Here is a 17,820-nt window from a genome sequence, read left to right on the forward strand (position 1 = left end):
CACCATTATCTCTATCTCGTTCATTTACTCAATTTCTATAAGTTAAAAAGAGATGGAAATTAGAGTCCTGGTTACAATACGCATGTCCGTCATGAAGTGTCAACATGGCTAAAAATTAAAATATGGTGTCCTGTCAAGCATGATAATGGATTTTTAGATAAGATAATAACAATTTGGAAATCTGTTTGTTGAATAGAAAGAACATTTCAGTTAAAAATGTCCGGTTTCGACGATAATCCTTTTGGTGAACCTACGATAGATAATCCCTTTGCGGTGAGTTGAAAGTGTCAGTATAATATTAATTTTATCGGCAAAATAGTTAAGACGTGACGCATGTTATGATTTTGTGTGTTTCTAGGATCCTTCGGTACAGCAGGTTGCAAGGAACACCAATGCACAGATTAATGTTAATGATTACAACCCTTTTGATAATCAACCCCAAAATACAAGGCCTGTAAGTTTGACAGATTTGTGTGGTGTTTTTGGTCATATTTGTTTGTAGATGGGATATAATCAACCTAATACAACGCCTGCGATCATGCAGCCCACGCAGGAACCACCGGCTTATACCAAAAGTGGGCAACAAATACATGAACCTAAACCCACCTTAAACACTGAAGATTTACAGGTAAGCCCCCTTGTATTCAAAGAATGTGGGATAAGCTGGTATTAACAAAAGACGTAATTATTTGTAAGACTGGGCTTAAATTTTACAATATTTAAAAGATCCAGTCAATGGTGCAGAGTTTCATTTTTTGTTCCTAATGGGGCCACTGTTTTTGTCTGAGATAAACATGATTCACTTATCAGTATTATTTACTACCTACAATCTGAATAATCTCTATTGATACGTATTGGAAGACCAGTCATGTGGAATTTCGGCAAGGAAATAACTTTTTTTACAACAAGACAACATGTCAAAATTATGTTTTTTTGAAAAATCATTCAAAAATTGTATACAAGATTTTGGGCTCTTTTCCAATCCCACAATAGTACATCAAATCACAAATTTTTATGCATCCCAAAAGTACCCAATTATTTATAGACCACCAAAAAGTGGGTACACTATAAACAGTGGAAAATCACTCAAAATCAAACGTAATTACTTTAAAAGCATCAAAAAAATATTACAAATTTATATATCTTCAAATGGATTTTTACTTCTGAACCAGATCAATTGGGCATCAAATGCCTAAAAGGACATGAAATAACCAAAAATAGCCAAAAACCTCACAAATTCGCTGGTTGATTGTTAATTCTGCCTTGTTTCTTAAGCTAAAATTTCCTGGTCCAGAAGTAACATTTTATCAACTACTTTCCACTGTTGTATTTTAGCGACGCCAAGAGGAATTGGAGCGTAAAGAAGAAGAGTTAGCCCGCCGAGAAGAAGAAATGCGGCAATCTACATATAATGTCCGACGTAATAATTGGCCACCGCTCCCCGAACAGTGTTGTTTCCAGCCCTGCTTTTACCAAGACATTCAAGTGGATATCCCTTTAGAGTTCCAGAAAATTGTGCGTCATTTGTACTATCTCTGGATATGTAAGCGCACGAAAATTTATCTGAGCGTGATTAATATTGTTTTTTCAGTTCACGGAATCATAATGTTGTTAAATATCCTAGGTGGAATAATTTTGGTAGATTTTATGATTATTGGACTGGGAATTTTATACACGCTTTTATTCACGCCATTTTCTTACTTGTGTTGGTTCCGACCTGCATACAAAGCATTCCGATCGGATTCGTCCTTTAATTTTATGGTGTTCTTTTTCATTTTCTTCTTTCAATTTGTTGTTACGACCATCCAAGCTATCGGAATTCCCGGTTCTGGAACAATGTAAGTTATTTCACCCGCAATTTATAATTTCACTAACAAGCCATATTTAGTGGAGTTATAACTGCGATCAAGACCTTCGACAGTTCTGCTTGGGACATCATCAAAGGAATTTTGGCGCTTATTGTCGCGGCAGGATTCGGTTGCGCTGCTGCCGGGGACTTGTTCCTTATCACGAAGGTGAGAGAGCATTGTTAGCTTTATCAGTTAATCAATTTTTTAGTACAGATTCACCGCATGTATAGAAGTACTGGAGCTAGCATGGCCAAAGCTCAACAAGAGTTCACGACTGAATTTCTTCGCAACCAGCATGTGAGAAGTGCTGCAAGTAATGTGGCTGCTGCAGCTGTGCAATCTCAGTTCAGCCAAAACACCAATAACACAAGATACTAAAAATCCTGTTCAACTATTCTACTCTGTCTGATCTATCTCAGTATTTAGTCTTTGATTTTGATGAACAACATTGTTATTCAAATATATGTGATCACTCGTGGACGTGAATTATCAAAGTAAAATCACGATATATATAATTTTGTTATATATGTATGTTTATTTCTTATTGGAGTACGTCTAAAAACATCGACTCAAAGTTGTTAGGTTGTATTGTAAATATCTTTCTTTTATATTAGTTATAACTAAAATGTAAAAGCTGTTTAATTAACTCGACAAGTAAGCTTCATTTACCACACATTACAGCTTGTACTTAAAAAATATTGGCTCTGTTACATTTAAACATAGTTTCTTCACACTTCTAGTGTAGTTATATCTGTGTTATTTATGTCCATAATTAACCGGTACTTTGTATATTGACTTTAATATGTTGGTTCCAAGTTTCTTATTGTTTTCATAACATGTAAAATACACTAATAAATTATATAAATTATGATGTTTTTAAACCGCCACCATTGGAATGGGGAGGGGGTAGTTAATTAACCACCGTAATTACATAGAAGTGTTTATTAAATTAATGGCAGTTAAAAGGATACCATAATTACCAACTTATTGTTTACATGTAACATACATTCTATTCCTAGTCTTATTCACATTCATAATAATCCTGAGAGCTATCCTTTTCTATTTTCGACCACTGAACTCTTACAAAGATTAAAAAAAATTCAGTCATAATTAATTGAATTAGAAAAAACTTTGGCTTTTTCGCAATGGGATTCATGAAATGATGGTTTTAAATGGTCTAAAAAATCATGCCAAAATATACAAATATGTTGCAAGACCTAACGGACGTTAAAAAACAATAAAGTGTATAAAGATGTTCACGCAGAAATAAAATTTAACAAACAAAACTTCAAAAAAAAGTTGTAACATCAAAAAGATTACCACTAAAAAAATAGACTCTAAAATATAATGCGAAATGACAACAAATGAATTAATAAAGACAATGAGGCTATAATAATAACAAAAAGTACTTTTTGTACAAAATCGATCGATAAAAATATCACTTGAATGTTCTAAGGTTCTAAATTTTTGGAAAGATGCCTATGAAAATCAAACCAAAAATTATCGATACAAAGGCGGCAACGGTTTTTGCAATTAGTGTAAAATATATCCCGTGTAATTTAAATTAATGTCTTCAAAATATATACAAATATGTAAAAAAAATGTTGCAATGACAGTCTGCCGGCTTTGTACGAGGTCGAAACCCATTAAAAATTACTGGGAATTATATAACGAGTTTTGATGATCAGTGGAACAGTGCAATCTGAACTACTTTAAAAAATAATTACAAGCATAACACTTTAGCAAGTAAAAGTCAGTTATTTGTTATAAATGACAAATACTTTAATACAAATGTATGAACGTTGAAAATGGCAGTATTACACTTGTACGTACAAATCTGTCCAAATACATAGGCGCTCGAATCTTTCCACAGAATTACCTATGCTTAGTTTTATGTTTAAATTAACTATGCTTTTTACAATATGTGTTCCTATGAAACTAGTTCTAAGGCTAAAAACATATGTACAATGTACAAATAAATTATTTAGTAGTAATTTTGAAACAGTTTATGAGATTTTATTAGGCAGTGTTTGTCTTGAATACGTTAGTAAAATTAAAATACTACCAGTAATTGAATAAATTAATAGCGAAAATCCTTAAATCATCCCAATTTATGAACACAAAGTTACAGTCTCGATTTATATCCTAAAAAAAAGTAATTTACAATTTTACTAGCCCACGAGAATTTTCTAGCCATTTTAAAAACATTTACTGCACATCTACGCAATCGATGCTAAAATCTTCTCACCTCCCAATCATAAAATCTGAATTAGTGGTCCCACTATGGAATATAATATAACCAGAAATTTCAAATTTGATGATCTTTTGGAAATGTAATTGACTTGTGAGCATCATAAACACCGAAATGCTATAGAATATCTTTCGACGATGATTCTATAAAATCACTGCCTTCCACACACGCTTAAATATTACCCAAATGAACACATAGTGATGAAAGTTTAGTAATAGCTAAAAACAATAGAATATTTAAACGTGTGCGTAGCCCTTTACCATTTTGATATAATTACCTAAGTGTAAATAAAAAAAACATGTAAAGCTGAGAACCACAAAAGTGACAAGTCGAGTTGCAAAACGTTCTGACGGAGATAAATAATATAAATAAAAGATAAAAATAAGTATGTAAATTAACTAGTACAATTCTAACCGCTTCATTGATTTGCTGTGTGAAATCGTAACATCGCAAACTAAAAAATGAGAAAATAAAACAACTGCCTTATTTCGTGCGAACGTGTCAATTTTTCCACGAACAATACCTCTCATGCCCCCTACTTTGCCAGGAGTCATCCCTCCACTGTTCCCTATAATAAAACTTTTTTTTGTAATGTTGATCAGGCTTCGGTTTCTTGTCTTCTCTCTGATATTTAAGCAAAGCTGGATTTATGCGCGGTTGATTTTTATCGTTTGGTGGTTCCGGGCTGAAATCTAATGGAACGTTGGTGAGAGACGACGGTGATGGTGTTCTTGGAGGTCCGTCGTCAGTTCCTTCCCCAATAGGAGGACTCTCTAGATAAATTTTATTTGGCATCTTGAACAAAGTAGGCTTTGAATTCGGGTTTAATTTCAGAGCCTGCTTAGTTGGCGCTACCGTAATGGAAGAAGGAGTTAAGTCACCGTGGCCGATACCAGAATCCGGTGAAGTGTTACAACTGTCGTTGCCTTCTGTTGAGCGTCTTCTTTTATCTAACTCAGTCGATGCTAATGCTACCAGACGATCGAAACCGGAACTGATTCGGTCTTGCCATTTTGATTCTTCGCCTTCTTCCTCAACGTCAGCATCTAGAGAGAGATTATTCGTTATTCTTTTGTTTTCGAGGGCAGGATAAAGGGGGGAGCCTATAATAAACATAAAATAATTGAATTTAAGTACCAACACTATGAAAACAAAATGAAAATCAAATGGGATTTGAATCGAAATCAATCAAAAAAATGAAATACCACCACCAAGAATAATAATTAAAAGAGCTCAGCAAATGAAAATAATAGCGCAAAGCTACTTACCACCAAACTTAATCAGCCATCTAAATCTAGTATGGTAGGGGTATTATGCATGCGCTATATTGTGCGCGTGTGATTGTGCATGCCTGAATGTGCTGCCTCCTAGTCAACGCAAACAAACTACAGTAAATATAAAAATTTCAACACCAAGTACCATTATAACACGAAAAACTTTTCGTACCAAATTTAGTATGGCCGACACTACTAAACAAAAGTTTTAATCGTGCAATAATGTTCAACTCTTTTGTTTAAACTAATTTAAACCTAAATTTACTCCAACACCACAACAAATAATCCTAAAAACTCAAAACTCAAACCGAAAAATAAGAAAAGCAAACAAAAATAAAAACCGAGTGCTGAAAAATCAAGCGAAGCTTGTAAGCTACTCTCACACCGCAATGCCCATAAGTGACAACGAAAAAAAAAATATTTCGGATTTCGAACCACATCCACAACAAATAAACATTAATCTAAACACAATTCTGTACCATATTTACTTTCTGGTGGACCGCAATTTTCATATTATCACCTAAAAGCACCAAACGCATGCGCATACGCCTGAAATGAGAGCGTATGTGCTTAAAGTTACTTTGACGAGTGAGGAACTATTCGGCAATAAATCAAGCGAAGATGGCCGTTATGCGTCCGACCAATGGCTCTGAAAAAGAAAAAAACAAAACGAATGTAACACTTTCATGACAATTCTGCCCTGGCTGTGTTTATTGCCGAATTTTTCATCACTCGAAAAAGGGATCTTTTCACACGAACTTTACTGTAACATAATTTTACACAGTTTAAAAGCTCGCTATCTCAAAAAATACACTCACAGCAAAAAGACAAAGGCACAGCCATTTTATGTCATTACTAAAACCATTGAACTTATTATTTCGCCACTTCAACAAGGCACATTACCCGCCATTTCATTTAGAAATCGGTAGGTGCATTATCCTTAGCAAGTAGATCGAATTTTACGTAACGTTTCATATGAAAAGATCAACGAACAATTAAAACAGTAAAAAACAAAAAAAAACCTAAAAGAAATCATAATTTATTAACATAACAACAGAACAAATATACATATATGTATTTCAAAATATACAAATACTAATATCGGATTAAAAATTTCAAAAATATACAAATACCAATTTAGAATTTAAAACTTCAAAAATATACAAACACCAACTTCGAATTTAAAACTTCAAAATAATACAAATATTATTATCGGATTTAAAACTTTCAAAAAATACAACAAAATAAAAAATTGACTAAAGCCTTTCCAGATCGAGATGAAGATCGAGTTCAACATTTTATATTTATCACACTTTGCAATTTTCCCTTTCTATCTTCCAACCGAAGAGCTGCAACCAATTAAAATTAAATGAAATTTTGTGATACGAAAGTTTCCATCAATTGCAATTTCTTTAAAAATAAAACGTACAGTAGCGCAAATTGCACCCCTCACTGTATAAATAAAACATAAAGAATTGAAACTTTAAATGACGGTACAACTCAAACTGTCCTGGAAAAAAATTTAGTCGCTAAGGATCTGACATTAAATGCGTATTTTTTGAGACATTTCAGACCACTTTTACTTAGTGACAAAAATCTGAAATATTTTTATTGTTCGCTGTACTTCTGGACTCGAAATATTGATTGCACTGCCAGAAACAAAAATGGAACCGAATGACGTTACAAGATCTGTTAGTACTAATAAAAAAAGAAAAGCGAGACCTTGATGAACCCTTAACCGAAAGTTTAGTGAATTTCAAAAAATGGCATTAAAATTGTGACTTGGGTAACTTTTCTCATTTTAGTGTTGGTAATTAAAAAATTACTGAATATCTTGTCAGAAAACTTGAATTTCTGCTGACAAAATCAATATCACGAAAAATTGTTGAAGTGTTAGTAGTAATTTTGTATAAAGCGATAAAACAACACTACCTATTTCTAAACAAAAAAATCTAAGTCTCAATAACAATATCACTACCAGAAACAAAAAACCAAAAGAAAAGCTAACTAGAAAATACAAAGAAAAACTAAAACAAATAGCCAAATCAAAATCTTACCTTCTTCGTTACATTTCCTGACGCGAGGCGGTTCTTGAACCTCGTCCACCAACGGCGTTGATGTATTTGAGTGCGGCTCTGGTGAAACATTGTTGACGAACGCTTGACGGTGTGCATCGTAGTTACGTTTCAACGAATTTCGAATCGGCCCTTGTATTATCGGCGACTCTCTTTTGTACTGACAATCACTGACACTTTCGCTTTTTATGGCGGAATCATTTTGATCTTGATACGAAGGCATGGTGGGTAAAACATTTTGTTGTACGTAACTCCTGCGCTCATATACATCAACTTCTTCTTTAATTTGAGGCCCGCTCAAAACCCTAGCTTGCAGACTAGCTGCTAAACCTTCAGCGACAAAGTTATTTCGTATCGGCTCGCCTTCAATAGGAGGCTTAACATCAGCGAAATAAGACTCATGGTAAGGCCTGATATCGGCTCTTGGAAGTGGCGTATACGCAAGACCTTCCAGTCCTGGAATAGTATAGAGCATAAACGATTTTTGTCCTTTCGGGGACTTACCTTCAGCAGATGATGGTCTCGAGATGGGACTGTAGACCTGCCTCATCGGCTCCGTCTTCTTCTGAACGTCGTTATTTGGCACCTTGACTCTTTCCGGACGAGGAGGAAGATTTGCGTTGACCACCGACCGTGATGACAGTGTTGCGGTTCCTTGAATATCGCTCATATCAACAGCAGCATTGATAATCGACTGATTGGAAATTTCAAGAGTTCTTTCTATTTCGCCAGACATCAAATCACCTATTGTTCGTGTCGCAACGATTCCCTCCGTTGGATTGAAAGTGTGATGTTGAGCCGCTAACTTCTCTTGAGACAAATGACGTCTCAAAGCTAACTTGGCAGGTGAAACCTGTGTATAATCCGGTTGCTCTGACGTCACTTGTCTCGTCGCGATGTGCGGCGAAACTTTCGGGACTTCAGTTCTATAACATTCCATCATTCCTGCTAAACCTTCCTGATGACTAAAACTGCGACTATCTTCATTCTGCTTCACTACAGTTTCACATCGATTGTACTTATTATTGCTGAACTTCTGTTTTTCCTCGGTTTTGAACTGATTTTGAAAATTCATGTTGTAGTTTTGTTGCTGCTGTTGATAGGCTTGATTTTGAGCTCGCTTTCTGTTTTGTTGATCTTCATTCAGAGCCGAAGTTATTATACTTTTAAGTCTGTCTTCAAAATCGGCCAAACGTGGGGGTTCCTGTCCTCGTGAGATGTTTTGTGACGGAGGAAAATTCGGTTTTTGACGCTTAGGAACCGGTAAAGGCGCCGGCATGTTATTGCGAACTATACCTCTATGACTACTACTAGTTTTATTTGTACCAGACATCACTTTTCCACAATTAGCCGACATCTTGCTCGCTTCTATCTTTCGACCGGTTTCTAGTATCTTCTGTGCTAAAATTTCAGGATTTTGTTCTTCAATTTTAGCAATGTCAGGAACATCAGGCCAATCCTGTGAACGTGCACGATAGTCACGCGATTTCCTCGAGGATTTCGGGTTGGTTTGCTGTTGTCGGGACGACACCAATGCTTGTGCTTGCTTCCGTTCTTCAGTTTGTTTCTCTAACGAGAGTAATTCACCTTCAAGACGTGAAACCTGGTTGTGTAACTTCTTGCGATGAGCCAGAGTTGATGAAATCTCACGAAGAATGTACTCTTGCGCAGCGATAGGCGATAATTCCTGACACGCGTCTCTACCGTTGTATTTCTCAACAATTTCCTGCTGTCGTTGCATTACCAGTGTATTTTGTTCTTGTTCTAAATTGATTACCTGGCCCTGTAACTTACTTGCCTTGGCTTGAAGTTCTTTGTGTCGGCAAACAATTTCTTTAGCTTTAGCTAAGAGATCAACTGGTGATGTTGCGTTAATTCCAAGCTCACTCATTCGTGCTTTCAACAAAGCGACACTGTCATCTATTAAAACCTTAATTTGTTTCTCTAATTGCGCGGCACGGTTCTGCAGTTTCTTGTTTCTTTCCTTTTCTTGCTTTATGTGATTTTCTACGCTTGTTTTGTATGTCGGTTGTTTCATTTGATTCAACATCTGTACATATTGGGCTCTAAACATATCAAGAAGGATTTGCAAACCGTAAGGTGTTGATGCTGGTGCTTGCGGTATGTCTAACTCTGTATGTATCAGTTCCGTACTTAACGCTGTTAGTTGCTGATCCACACAACCAGGAGCCGGAGGAAGTTTTTTACCTAATGCTAATAATGTCATTATCCCAAAACTTACAGGGTATTTCATTGAGTACTTACCTTGCGGAGAGGTACTTAGCAACGTTTCGTTATGCAGAAGATCCAGTCCGTTGATTTTGATTGTTTTCTTTGGTTTGCCCTTCTTCACTCTTCCTCGTCGAGCCCTTGAACCTCCTTTCGGTGCTTTGTTCTCCGACTGGGTTTGATTTTTCCCACGTTGAATCTTCCGGCGAAGTTTCTTCGGTTGACGTTTACCATTCTGAAATCACAAACTTACTTTCAGCTGCAACAGAATCAACTAATACATTACCTTGATGGTGCCCTCTTCTTCAGACTGGCTACTTTTGCCTTTCGTTGAACAGTAGTCGGACCACGCTTTCCTGGTTGTGGGTCCATAGTTGCTATCTTGATCATCAAAATCAGAGTCAGATGAAGAATTGAGTTGTTTGGAAAGATATTTCTTGGCTTTTTCTCGCGCGCTACGTCCGTTTTCGTTATCAGAGCAGTGCTATAAAATCCCAATATAACTCCACGAAGTTAGTATTTTCCCAGTTACCTTGAGCTGTGGTTTCTTCATCCTTTGGAAATACCGTTCCAATTTTGTCCTATCAATTCGATGTAAGTAATACGATACTGGTTTCCCAGTCCACGACACGGATCCCTTCATCGGCGACATTTCCGAAACATGCATGATTGTCCCAATATCGCTCAAATTCCTATCTGTGATTCTAAAATTCAAAGGACAAAAACTCTTCGACGACACGATCCTCGCGCCGTCTTTCAAATCCGCAAATCTCTCTTTCAACTGATGATCGACAGACGGTCCAAACGCAAAATTATTCACGAAAACAATCGTGGCCTCTGCAATCTTTTCTCGATGTTCTTCAGTCAGAAAATCGCTGCGAATTAATTTATACTCTCCGTATTTCTTTCCATACCACGACATCCAAGTGCGAAAATATCTATTCATAGCATCGGCATATCTACTAGGAACTTCAGCTTTTTCGATTCCAAAACAGATCTTACACGGTGTCGCCGCAGCCATCTGCAATACCACTTGGCCAACACCAGAACCCAAATCAATGAACACATCATCTGGAGATACGTCGATTTGATCGATCATTTGACAGACTAGATCATAAGAAGTTTCACCATATACTTCGGGCGAAAAAGGTTCGTATTGGTTTAGTTTCTCGGGATCTGTTACGGCAGCATTGTAAGTTTGCTGAAGGATGTGGCGAAGAAGACCTCTGGATGGATATTTATTTAGTCTCTGGGCAGTTAATGAAGTTCCTTTTTCCTATAAGAAAAGAAACATGCATTTAGTTAAACAACGTGGTCCGACGTCAAATGCTGACATTTGTGAAGCCATTTTGATTGGTGTCATCTCATTTAATTAACCCACACGTAATTATTAACTGTCAAGGATTTTGTGACACAATGCACTCAATTTTACCTTTAAATGTGCAAGGATTGAGAATTTCCCCACGGTAGCTGAATTAATTATCTTCCCAGTCAAGTGTATCATAAAGATTGTAAACAAAAACTTAGACTTAGCTACCGGTTGCAGAGACATAACAGTGTAAGGTTAACTTTTTCTAATAATACAAGTTGAATCGCATTTGCTAGAATCTTTTTTCAGGTATCACGTGCTTTTAATCTCCTATTAAGTTACTTATATAACCGTTATAGAAAACAACGTCGGTGTTCTTTTCCAATTTCTTTGTTACTTGTGAGCTACGGAAATGTTACATAACAGACATTTTCTTCGTTTTTCATAAAAACACACAAATAGGGTGATTATTATTGTTCGTAATCAAGTTAGCCTTGCAAATTAATGTGCATGTCTCTGATAGACCTGTTGCCACAGTTGTCCAACGCCAACTACGGACAACATTAATTTAATAAAATTTTGAGAAAATACATATGTGTATCTTTCGAAAAATGTTTTTTAAGCTATAAGCGATAGCAAAGACAATAATGAGAATCTTTTCAGTTTTGTTATTACAACCTCTTCACATTCCACAATATTATCGCAAGACGCAGAGCTTGATTTCCATGGATGGCTCGATTACTTTCAATAATGATAACCTGATAGTTTAGGAGTCAAGTAGCCTATGAGAAAAATTCAAACCGAACGTGTTTAAGTTGGCGATACTATTTTGTAAACATATAAAGCATAAATCTAAGAACCTCTCGTTGTTCCCACAGTTGTTATTTTTTTACGTTCATTAGACCAGTGACTCAATTTTCAGTATTAGTTGACGGAATGAACACAATAGTCAAAACTTGACATGTTGCATTTTGGTTTTCCAAGTCAAATATATAGTTTCAGAGCTACCAGAAGTTGAAACAGTAAACAAGTCACATAACCTTTTAAACTATGTCATCAGTTGGTTAAATTAAGGTTAATATTACTGCCGACGATATTGTGTTTTTGTAACTGACAAAACAGAATTATCAGATTTATGTCAAAAGTCGAAAATTTTTGTCACCTTCCGCATCCCTGACATTTGAACCTGTCTTACAAAGAACAAAAAAACTGCATCTGAACTGTATAGAGTGAATCAATTCGTATTTATTACATATTGAACTTAACCCACTTCATCTGAATATAATTAGTCGGCATTATGGAAAATTATGTAAAGGTATAAACGATTTCCAAGTTTAATGCAGTTGTTTTGTTTGGGGATATCTGAGGTAAAACCAGAACTGTGTTAGTTCCAGAAATAGCTGCAATATCGATAAGATTCGCTGTGGATAATTTATTCTCAATTGGCTTTAAATAGAAATTGGAGCTACTATCGCAGGATCAGATTTAATGGAAATAATGAGTAATTTAACAGTTTTTCTGAGGTTTACTCACCAATGCTACGACACTATCGATGGCTCTATTGAAACGATCGCAGAGGCTTTTCATACTTTCGTAGTCCTTCGTGTCATAATCACAGAGTATATTGTTTTCCAACGGCAGTTTAAGCTCTGGCAGATCTTCGCAAACCCACCTAAAACCACCTAATTAAACGAGAAAAAAATACTTTTGCGGACGTTTACCTGATGGTTTCAACGATCTCAAGGGCACCATCATGTTTATCCTACGAAAATAAAACACTTGATGACGTTTCGTTGCAATTTTCAGTTGAATCGTTGTGATTAGAGGAAGACAACTTTGGGTGTCTAGATCTGAGTTGGCATTGAAAGGTTTTGACACCAGACCAAAACAAACCTAGCACGTGTGTGTAAATTTGGTCGTTGATATTGGCGATGTTTCTTTGTTTCGATGGATCGAGGACAATCGTTTATTTTTCCAACGATAGCGATTTTTGAGTGTGTGTAGCACTCCCACGGATTGCTAGCACGAGGTGATTTATTTTTAGCGCAGTTTTTACGTGTACTTGTGTAAACAGGTTATTTCTGTTGAATCCCGCTAAGAATTCGAAAATACCACGAAATGACGTGAATTTGTGGAAATGACCAGTCATCAAATTGAGGACTTACCATGTGTAACAATTCGAAGAAAAATGAATGAAACTCGAGAAACTGAGATGAATAATGACGTGAGATTAGTTGTCTTCCAGGATAAAGTATGATTGAGGTTGTGATTTGAGGTTATTTGGATAAACTCGGTCGATTTGGGATAAAAACAAAGCGCTAATTATTATCTTACGTTTCCTCGTCCTGAGGTTAACGGCCAAGTGTATAACACTGGTTCTGCCCCCGCCGGAGAGTGTAATTTCAATTCCAAAGCACACATGGGTCGATATCAACTAACACAACCCTTAACACTATATTTGAACACCATTTGAACTAAATATACACCTTTATAAACACATTTTTAACAATTAGATTTCACACAGCAAAAAGCAAAAACACGCCATCGCAGCCCGTACACGCGCAAATGCTATTACAGTACTGCCAACCTACAGCTCATCGACGACAGTTTTGATAACCTAACCCGCTGCGCGTTCTAACAATTTCTACCTGTCTGTGTATCGATACTGATTTCCCCACGTAGGCCTTGATGCATTTATAATGCAACTATGCACTATGCACATTGTTGCTTGTGTGACATCATTACTGCACTTACTCAATCAACAAAAGTCCTCCAAGTTTTTTTGTTTATTGCTAAATTTTTCAATTTGGCAATCCTGCGGAGTCAATGAACGGACTTGCGATTTTTTGTGTCGAACCGCCGACAAGTTATTGCTCCTTACTCAGCCTCGGAAAAAATGCACGCGAGAAAAACTATTCATTTTACTACTTTTCATTGTTTCCATTACTGAAAACACTTTTGATGAGCACAGGTGGCACAGAGGAGACGGGGACTTTTCAAACTTGAAATTTTATCTGATCTTTGTGCAGGTGGTCGTGACTACAGGAATTTTCAAATTACAACAATTTTTTACATTATTTTATTTCATCAATAGTTTATTTATTGATAAAATTAACAGGTAAATTCTTCAGTTAGTGACGTCATGTGTCACCTGTCGTTAAATTTGATGAGGTGCGTACACTCACCGACTCGTATGTGCTATTTTTGGAATATCCAGAGGCGACTCGTCCATTAATAACTTATAAGATCCCATTTTCACCCTCATTTGTCAGTCTTTAAGAGTGACGCCACAACAGAAAAACAAATCATCATATTCTATTGTAATTTTACTTAGGTTTAACAAAGAAAATGAAACAAAATTCGAAAGTCATTTAATTAAAATATATCAAACAGCTGTTTGCCATTTACATACGCAGATAAGATCGGAAACATAAATATAAGAAAATATTCTTTGTAAAATGCAGGAAATATGACGTAGAATCGTGGAAGTACTTGATCTAGTTTCAACATTTACAACACGTCTATATTTAACCTGTATACATAAGACACATATTTATTTAACAAACTTATTTGCTGATTTACTTTAAAGCTCACTCTACAAATAATATTGAGCCGAAAACTTAATTAAAGAGCGAAAAATAACAAATAAACAAATGTACCGATAACTTATAATAATAATAATTAATTGTTTACGGAATTCGAGAAACAGAAGTACACGAAAAAAATTAGAATACCAAACTTACTACAAAAAAAGTATTTTCCTAGGATAGATAAGACGGTCATTAAAAATTCGTCACGTAAAACTCGAAAAAATTTTAAATCGATATTTGATTCTGCCACTACAACGGGATAAAATCCCTAACTCCGTTGGTGTGACCTGTCAAAATTTTACAGAAACCTGTAATTTGTAACTTCACGTCTTGGCCAAGTCGAGACACCATTATAGATCCGTATTGTTAATGTTAATTGTGCTCTTGAGGTTTGTTTTCCAAGCAAAGTCCCGTTTCGTCTTCGTCAGCGAATTTTGGTATAAGTAGATTTGTTGTTTATGTTTAGAAATCGTGTTATTGTTATGGTCAAATTGAAATTTGAAGGTAACCCCTGGAAGTGAATTTTGCATGTCCGGGTCGTGGACTAAATTATTTTTATTATGATTACGTGTGCGGGGTGATCGTGTGATCCATTTCTACTTAAATATCATCGATTTATTTGGATTATTTCGCTAAAATAATAATCTCAATTGACAATCTTATTGCTCCATGAAATCATCTTTATCAAATTAATGAGTCAGTCTCGTCCTAAATATCGTCACGTTCGTCATTATTATTCAGAATGTGGATGCCCACACATGTGCAAGTCACAGGTATGTAAACAAGTCTTACGATAATTTTTTTATGGTTTTGTTTTTAGTCCAAAGGGCCTCTGGATTATTAACTAAAGGCAAACACAATAAAAATGATTGTTTTGTTACAATCGCGTTGGGAAAAACCAAATACCAAACCTCAGTCAAAGAAAAGGCCGATCCTGATGTAGAATGGCATGAAGAATGCGAACTGTTAGTCATTTATCTTGATAATTATTCAAATTACTTATTGTAAATTACAGGCCTATTCCAGACCAAGGGAACACTGCTGAGATTATTCTCACAGTCTTGCACCACAATGGCTTTGGAGTTGATGAGTTTTTAGGCAGAGTTGCCATACCGTTGAATACTTTAGACATTTATGAACGACCAAAAAATAAATGGTATGGCCTAGAAGCCAAGCCAGGTATGTATGGTCTGACACTTAGACTAAAGATTTATTTTATAATCTGTTATGTGGTGGTTAAACCATCAAACTGAGTTTATTGCGAGTCGTAAAATCAAGCAGTGCTACTTTAATCCATGTCATGAGTCATAACTTCATGACCTAAATGTGATTATATTTCAATATTTTCCCCTTCCTCGTCTTTAAGATTAATCTCGCCTCAGCAAAAAGCTTGGAAAAAATTGGCAATGAATCGAATTTTTATTACACTTGCAATAAAAATCCAAGGATCAGACACTAAAGTTTGTTTACCATTACATCATCAGGTTTTGGATAACGAAATTACCCTCGTTTTTAGACATTGAATTTTAGGAAAATCTGGCAAATCAAAAGAACGCGGCCATTTGGAAGTAAAAATCGGTTTCACTGTAAAATCCGGAAGCCTAACGGATTTAAGCAAAAAAGAAAAACACAAGTCGTCTCTATCTCACGTAGCCCAATCAGTGGGTGGTAGTTTACTAAGTCTAGGAAGTGCCGAAAAGAGAAAAGGAATAAAAAAATTCGCCAAATCCATCGGTTCCAAAATGCACCTCCGAGGAAAGAAGAAAGACGGAGATTTAGACGATAATTCTTCAATTGGAAGTGTTGGTAGTTTTAAACACAATTTTGATAAAATTAATAGTCGACAAACGAAAGAAGATGCAGATCCTGGAGTGGTCAGCGACGAGGATGATTTTACAGTGAGTTTCGAGTTGTTTTTTTTATTTTGAAAGTAAGTTTTTATTTCAGTTCGATGATTTATCACACAAAAGCTCGCACAGTTCTTTGAATCAACCACCAAACCATGGATTAAATACCTCAGTGTCTTCTGCTGAAAATCTGCCTGATCAGACTAAAACAACAACGTCACCTGTTAAACCTCCAAGAAATGAACACTTAAAGTCTCAAGATGAGTGGGAGTCCAAACTTTTTGGTAAACAAGCAAATAAAAGTAAGTTTAGTACATACAATTTCAAGATGATATCTAACTACCAAAATTCAGATTTCCTTAAACCACATAGTACCGAATTAAATAGAAGATCTTGGGATTCGTCTAAACTAGAGTCACAAATTGAAGAAGAACCAACTGAAATTGCCAGTAAGGATGATATGAGTCTCAAGACCAAATCTCCGGAAATTGTCAAAAAGGAAGACAAAGACAGCATGTTTTCCAAACTGAAACACTTCAAAAAAGGTGCGTTTTATTACTTTTTATGTTCGTATTGTTCATGTTTTTGTTGAAGATAAAACTGACTGTGACAATAAACGTGATAAATTCGTCACTAATTCAAACGAACGTATTATTATAGGAGGAGAAAAGGACATAAATTATTCGTGTAGTAACCAAATCTCAAACGAGCTTTTACAAAAGTTTGAAGGGAAATCTCGTGAAGTAAGAATAGATTTGTACTAACTAACAACTCCTCTTATTTTTTTAGGAGTTAATTTTACTAGTTTGTGACTTACAAAGTAACCTAGACTCCCAGAAACGAAAATTGAAGGATTTGGAAGATTATTTAGACGACTTGCTCTTACGAGTAATGGAAACAACACCGAGAATTCTTCAGAATCCATACGTAACGTGCAAGTTCGCCCACAAACACTTGAGGTAAATATAAAATTTAATGACTATATAATTATTTATTGGATCTACAGCGGTTAACAGATATGACTAAAAGGAAGAAGAGGTGCCTAATATTTTGCAAATTTGGTGCTAAAGCTGTATGTTTTATAGACACGTGTTTTAGGAAAAATTCTGTGATTGTAATCTTATTTTAACGATTCAAAGAGTGTATTGGATATGAGTATACTATGAGTATCCGTCCAATGAGTTGTTTTTAACAAGAACCTAACTTTTTAGTTACATTAAGTTCGTTTTCCATTTTTATAATTCATGTTAACACCATATGTCTTCCTTTAACGTAATTCTTTTTTTGACTAACTTATTTTTATTTATAAGGCATTATGATGTTGCGGTGTTATGTAATCTATATTTTCTATAATGAAGGGAACAATAAAGAGTTGACAGATTTTTTTTGTTCTAT

General features: G+C 35.5%; 3 protein-coding genes across 12 annotated transcripts; 2 read left to right on the forward strand and 1 right to left on the reverse strand.

Annotated features, from left to right (window-relative positions):
• The first annotated feature begins 50 nt into the window (after positions 1-50).
• On the forward strand, positions 51-2,718 carry Scamp (secretory carrier membrane protein). Its single transcript, XM_088047511.1, has 7 exons — positions 51-273; positions 359-454; positions 503-628; positions 1,336-1,543; positions 1,592-1,838; positions 1,889-2,015; positions 2,064-2,718. The coding sequence occupies exons 1-7, from the start codon at positions 217-219 to the stop codon at positions 2,226-2,228; spliced, it is 1,026 nt and encodes a 341-aa protein (XP_087903637.1). The 5' UTR covers positions 51-216; the 3' UTR covers positions 2,229-2,718.
• A 59-nt stretch (positions 2,719-2,777) lies between these two features.
• Positions 2,778-13,649, reverse strand: gpp (DOT1 like histone lysine methyltransferase grappa). 8 transcript variants are annotated; one of them, XM_088047502.1, is made up of 10 exons: positions 13,323-13,649; positions 12,710-12,750; positions 12,522-12,660; positions 10,212-10,955; positions 9,966-10,163; positions 9,716-9,914; positions 7,955-9,664; positions 7,433-7,906; positions 5,370-5,468; positions 5,059-5,147 (listed from the first exon to the last, which is right to left on the reverse strand). In XM_088047502.1, exons 1-9 carry the CDS (start codon positions 13,407-13,409, stop codon positions 5,413-5,415), a joined length of 3,648 nt encoding a protein of 1,215 aa, XP_087903628.1. In that variant the 5' UTR covers positions 13,410-13,649; the 3' UTR covers positions 5,059-5,147; positions 5,370-5,412. The 8 variants fall into 8 exon arrangements, 7 of the variants coding, with proteins under 7 accessions (XP_087903624.1, XP_087903623.1, XP_087903630.1 ...); XR_015770876.1 differs by lacking the exon at positions 5,370-5,468 and adding an exon at positions 5,855-6,024 and having other exon boundaries at positions 5,074-5,147; XM_088047503.1 differs by having other exon boundaries at positions 5,116-5,204.
• A 1,222-nt stretch (positions 13,650-14,871) lies between these two features.
• Rip11 (Rab11 interacting protein) lies at positions 14,872-17,806 on the forward strand. 3 transcript variants are annotated; one of them, XM_088047891.1, is made up of 10 exons: positions 14,872-15,015; positions 15,083-15,351; positions 15,399-15,543; positions 15,594-15,757; positions 16,109-16,476; positions 16,526-16,727; positions 16,779-16,970; positions 17,020-17,168; positions 17,215-17,384; positions 17,432-17,806. In XM_088047891.1, the coding sequence occupies exons 2-10, from the start codon at positions 15,321-15,323 to the stop codon at positions 17,436-17,438; spliced, it is 1,428 nt and encodes a 475-aa protein (XP_087904017.1). In that variant the 5' UTR covers positions 14,872-15,015; positions 15,083-15,320; the 3' UTR covers positions 17,439-17,806. The 3 variants fall into 3 exon arrangements, with proteins under 3 accessions (XP_087904017.1, XP_087904016.1, XP_087904018.1); XM_088047890.1 differs by having other exon boundaries at positions 14,872-15,351; XM_088047892.1 differs by having other exon boundaries at positions 14,872-15,351; positions 17,086-17,168.
• The last annotated feature ends 14 nt before the right edge of the window (positions 17,807-17,820 follow it).

The sequence above is a fragment of the Gnatocerus cornutus genome, chromosome 10 (genome assembly GCF_029298725.1).
Source record: "Gnatocerus cornutus isolate USDA-ARS CGAHR chromosome 10, icGnaCorn1.1, whole genome shotgun sequence".
NCBI lineage: Eukaryota > Metazoa > Arthropoda > Insecta > Coleoptera > Tenebrionidae > Gnatocerus > Gnatocerus cornutus.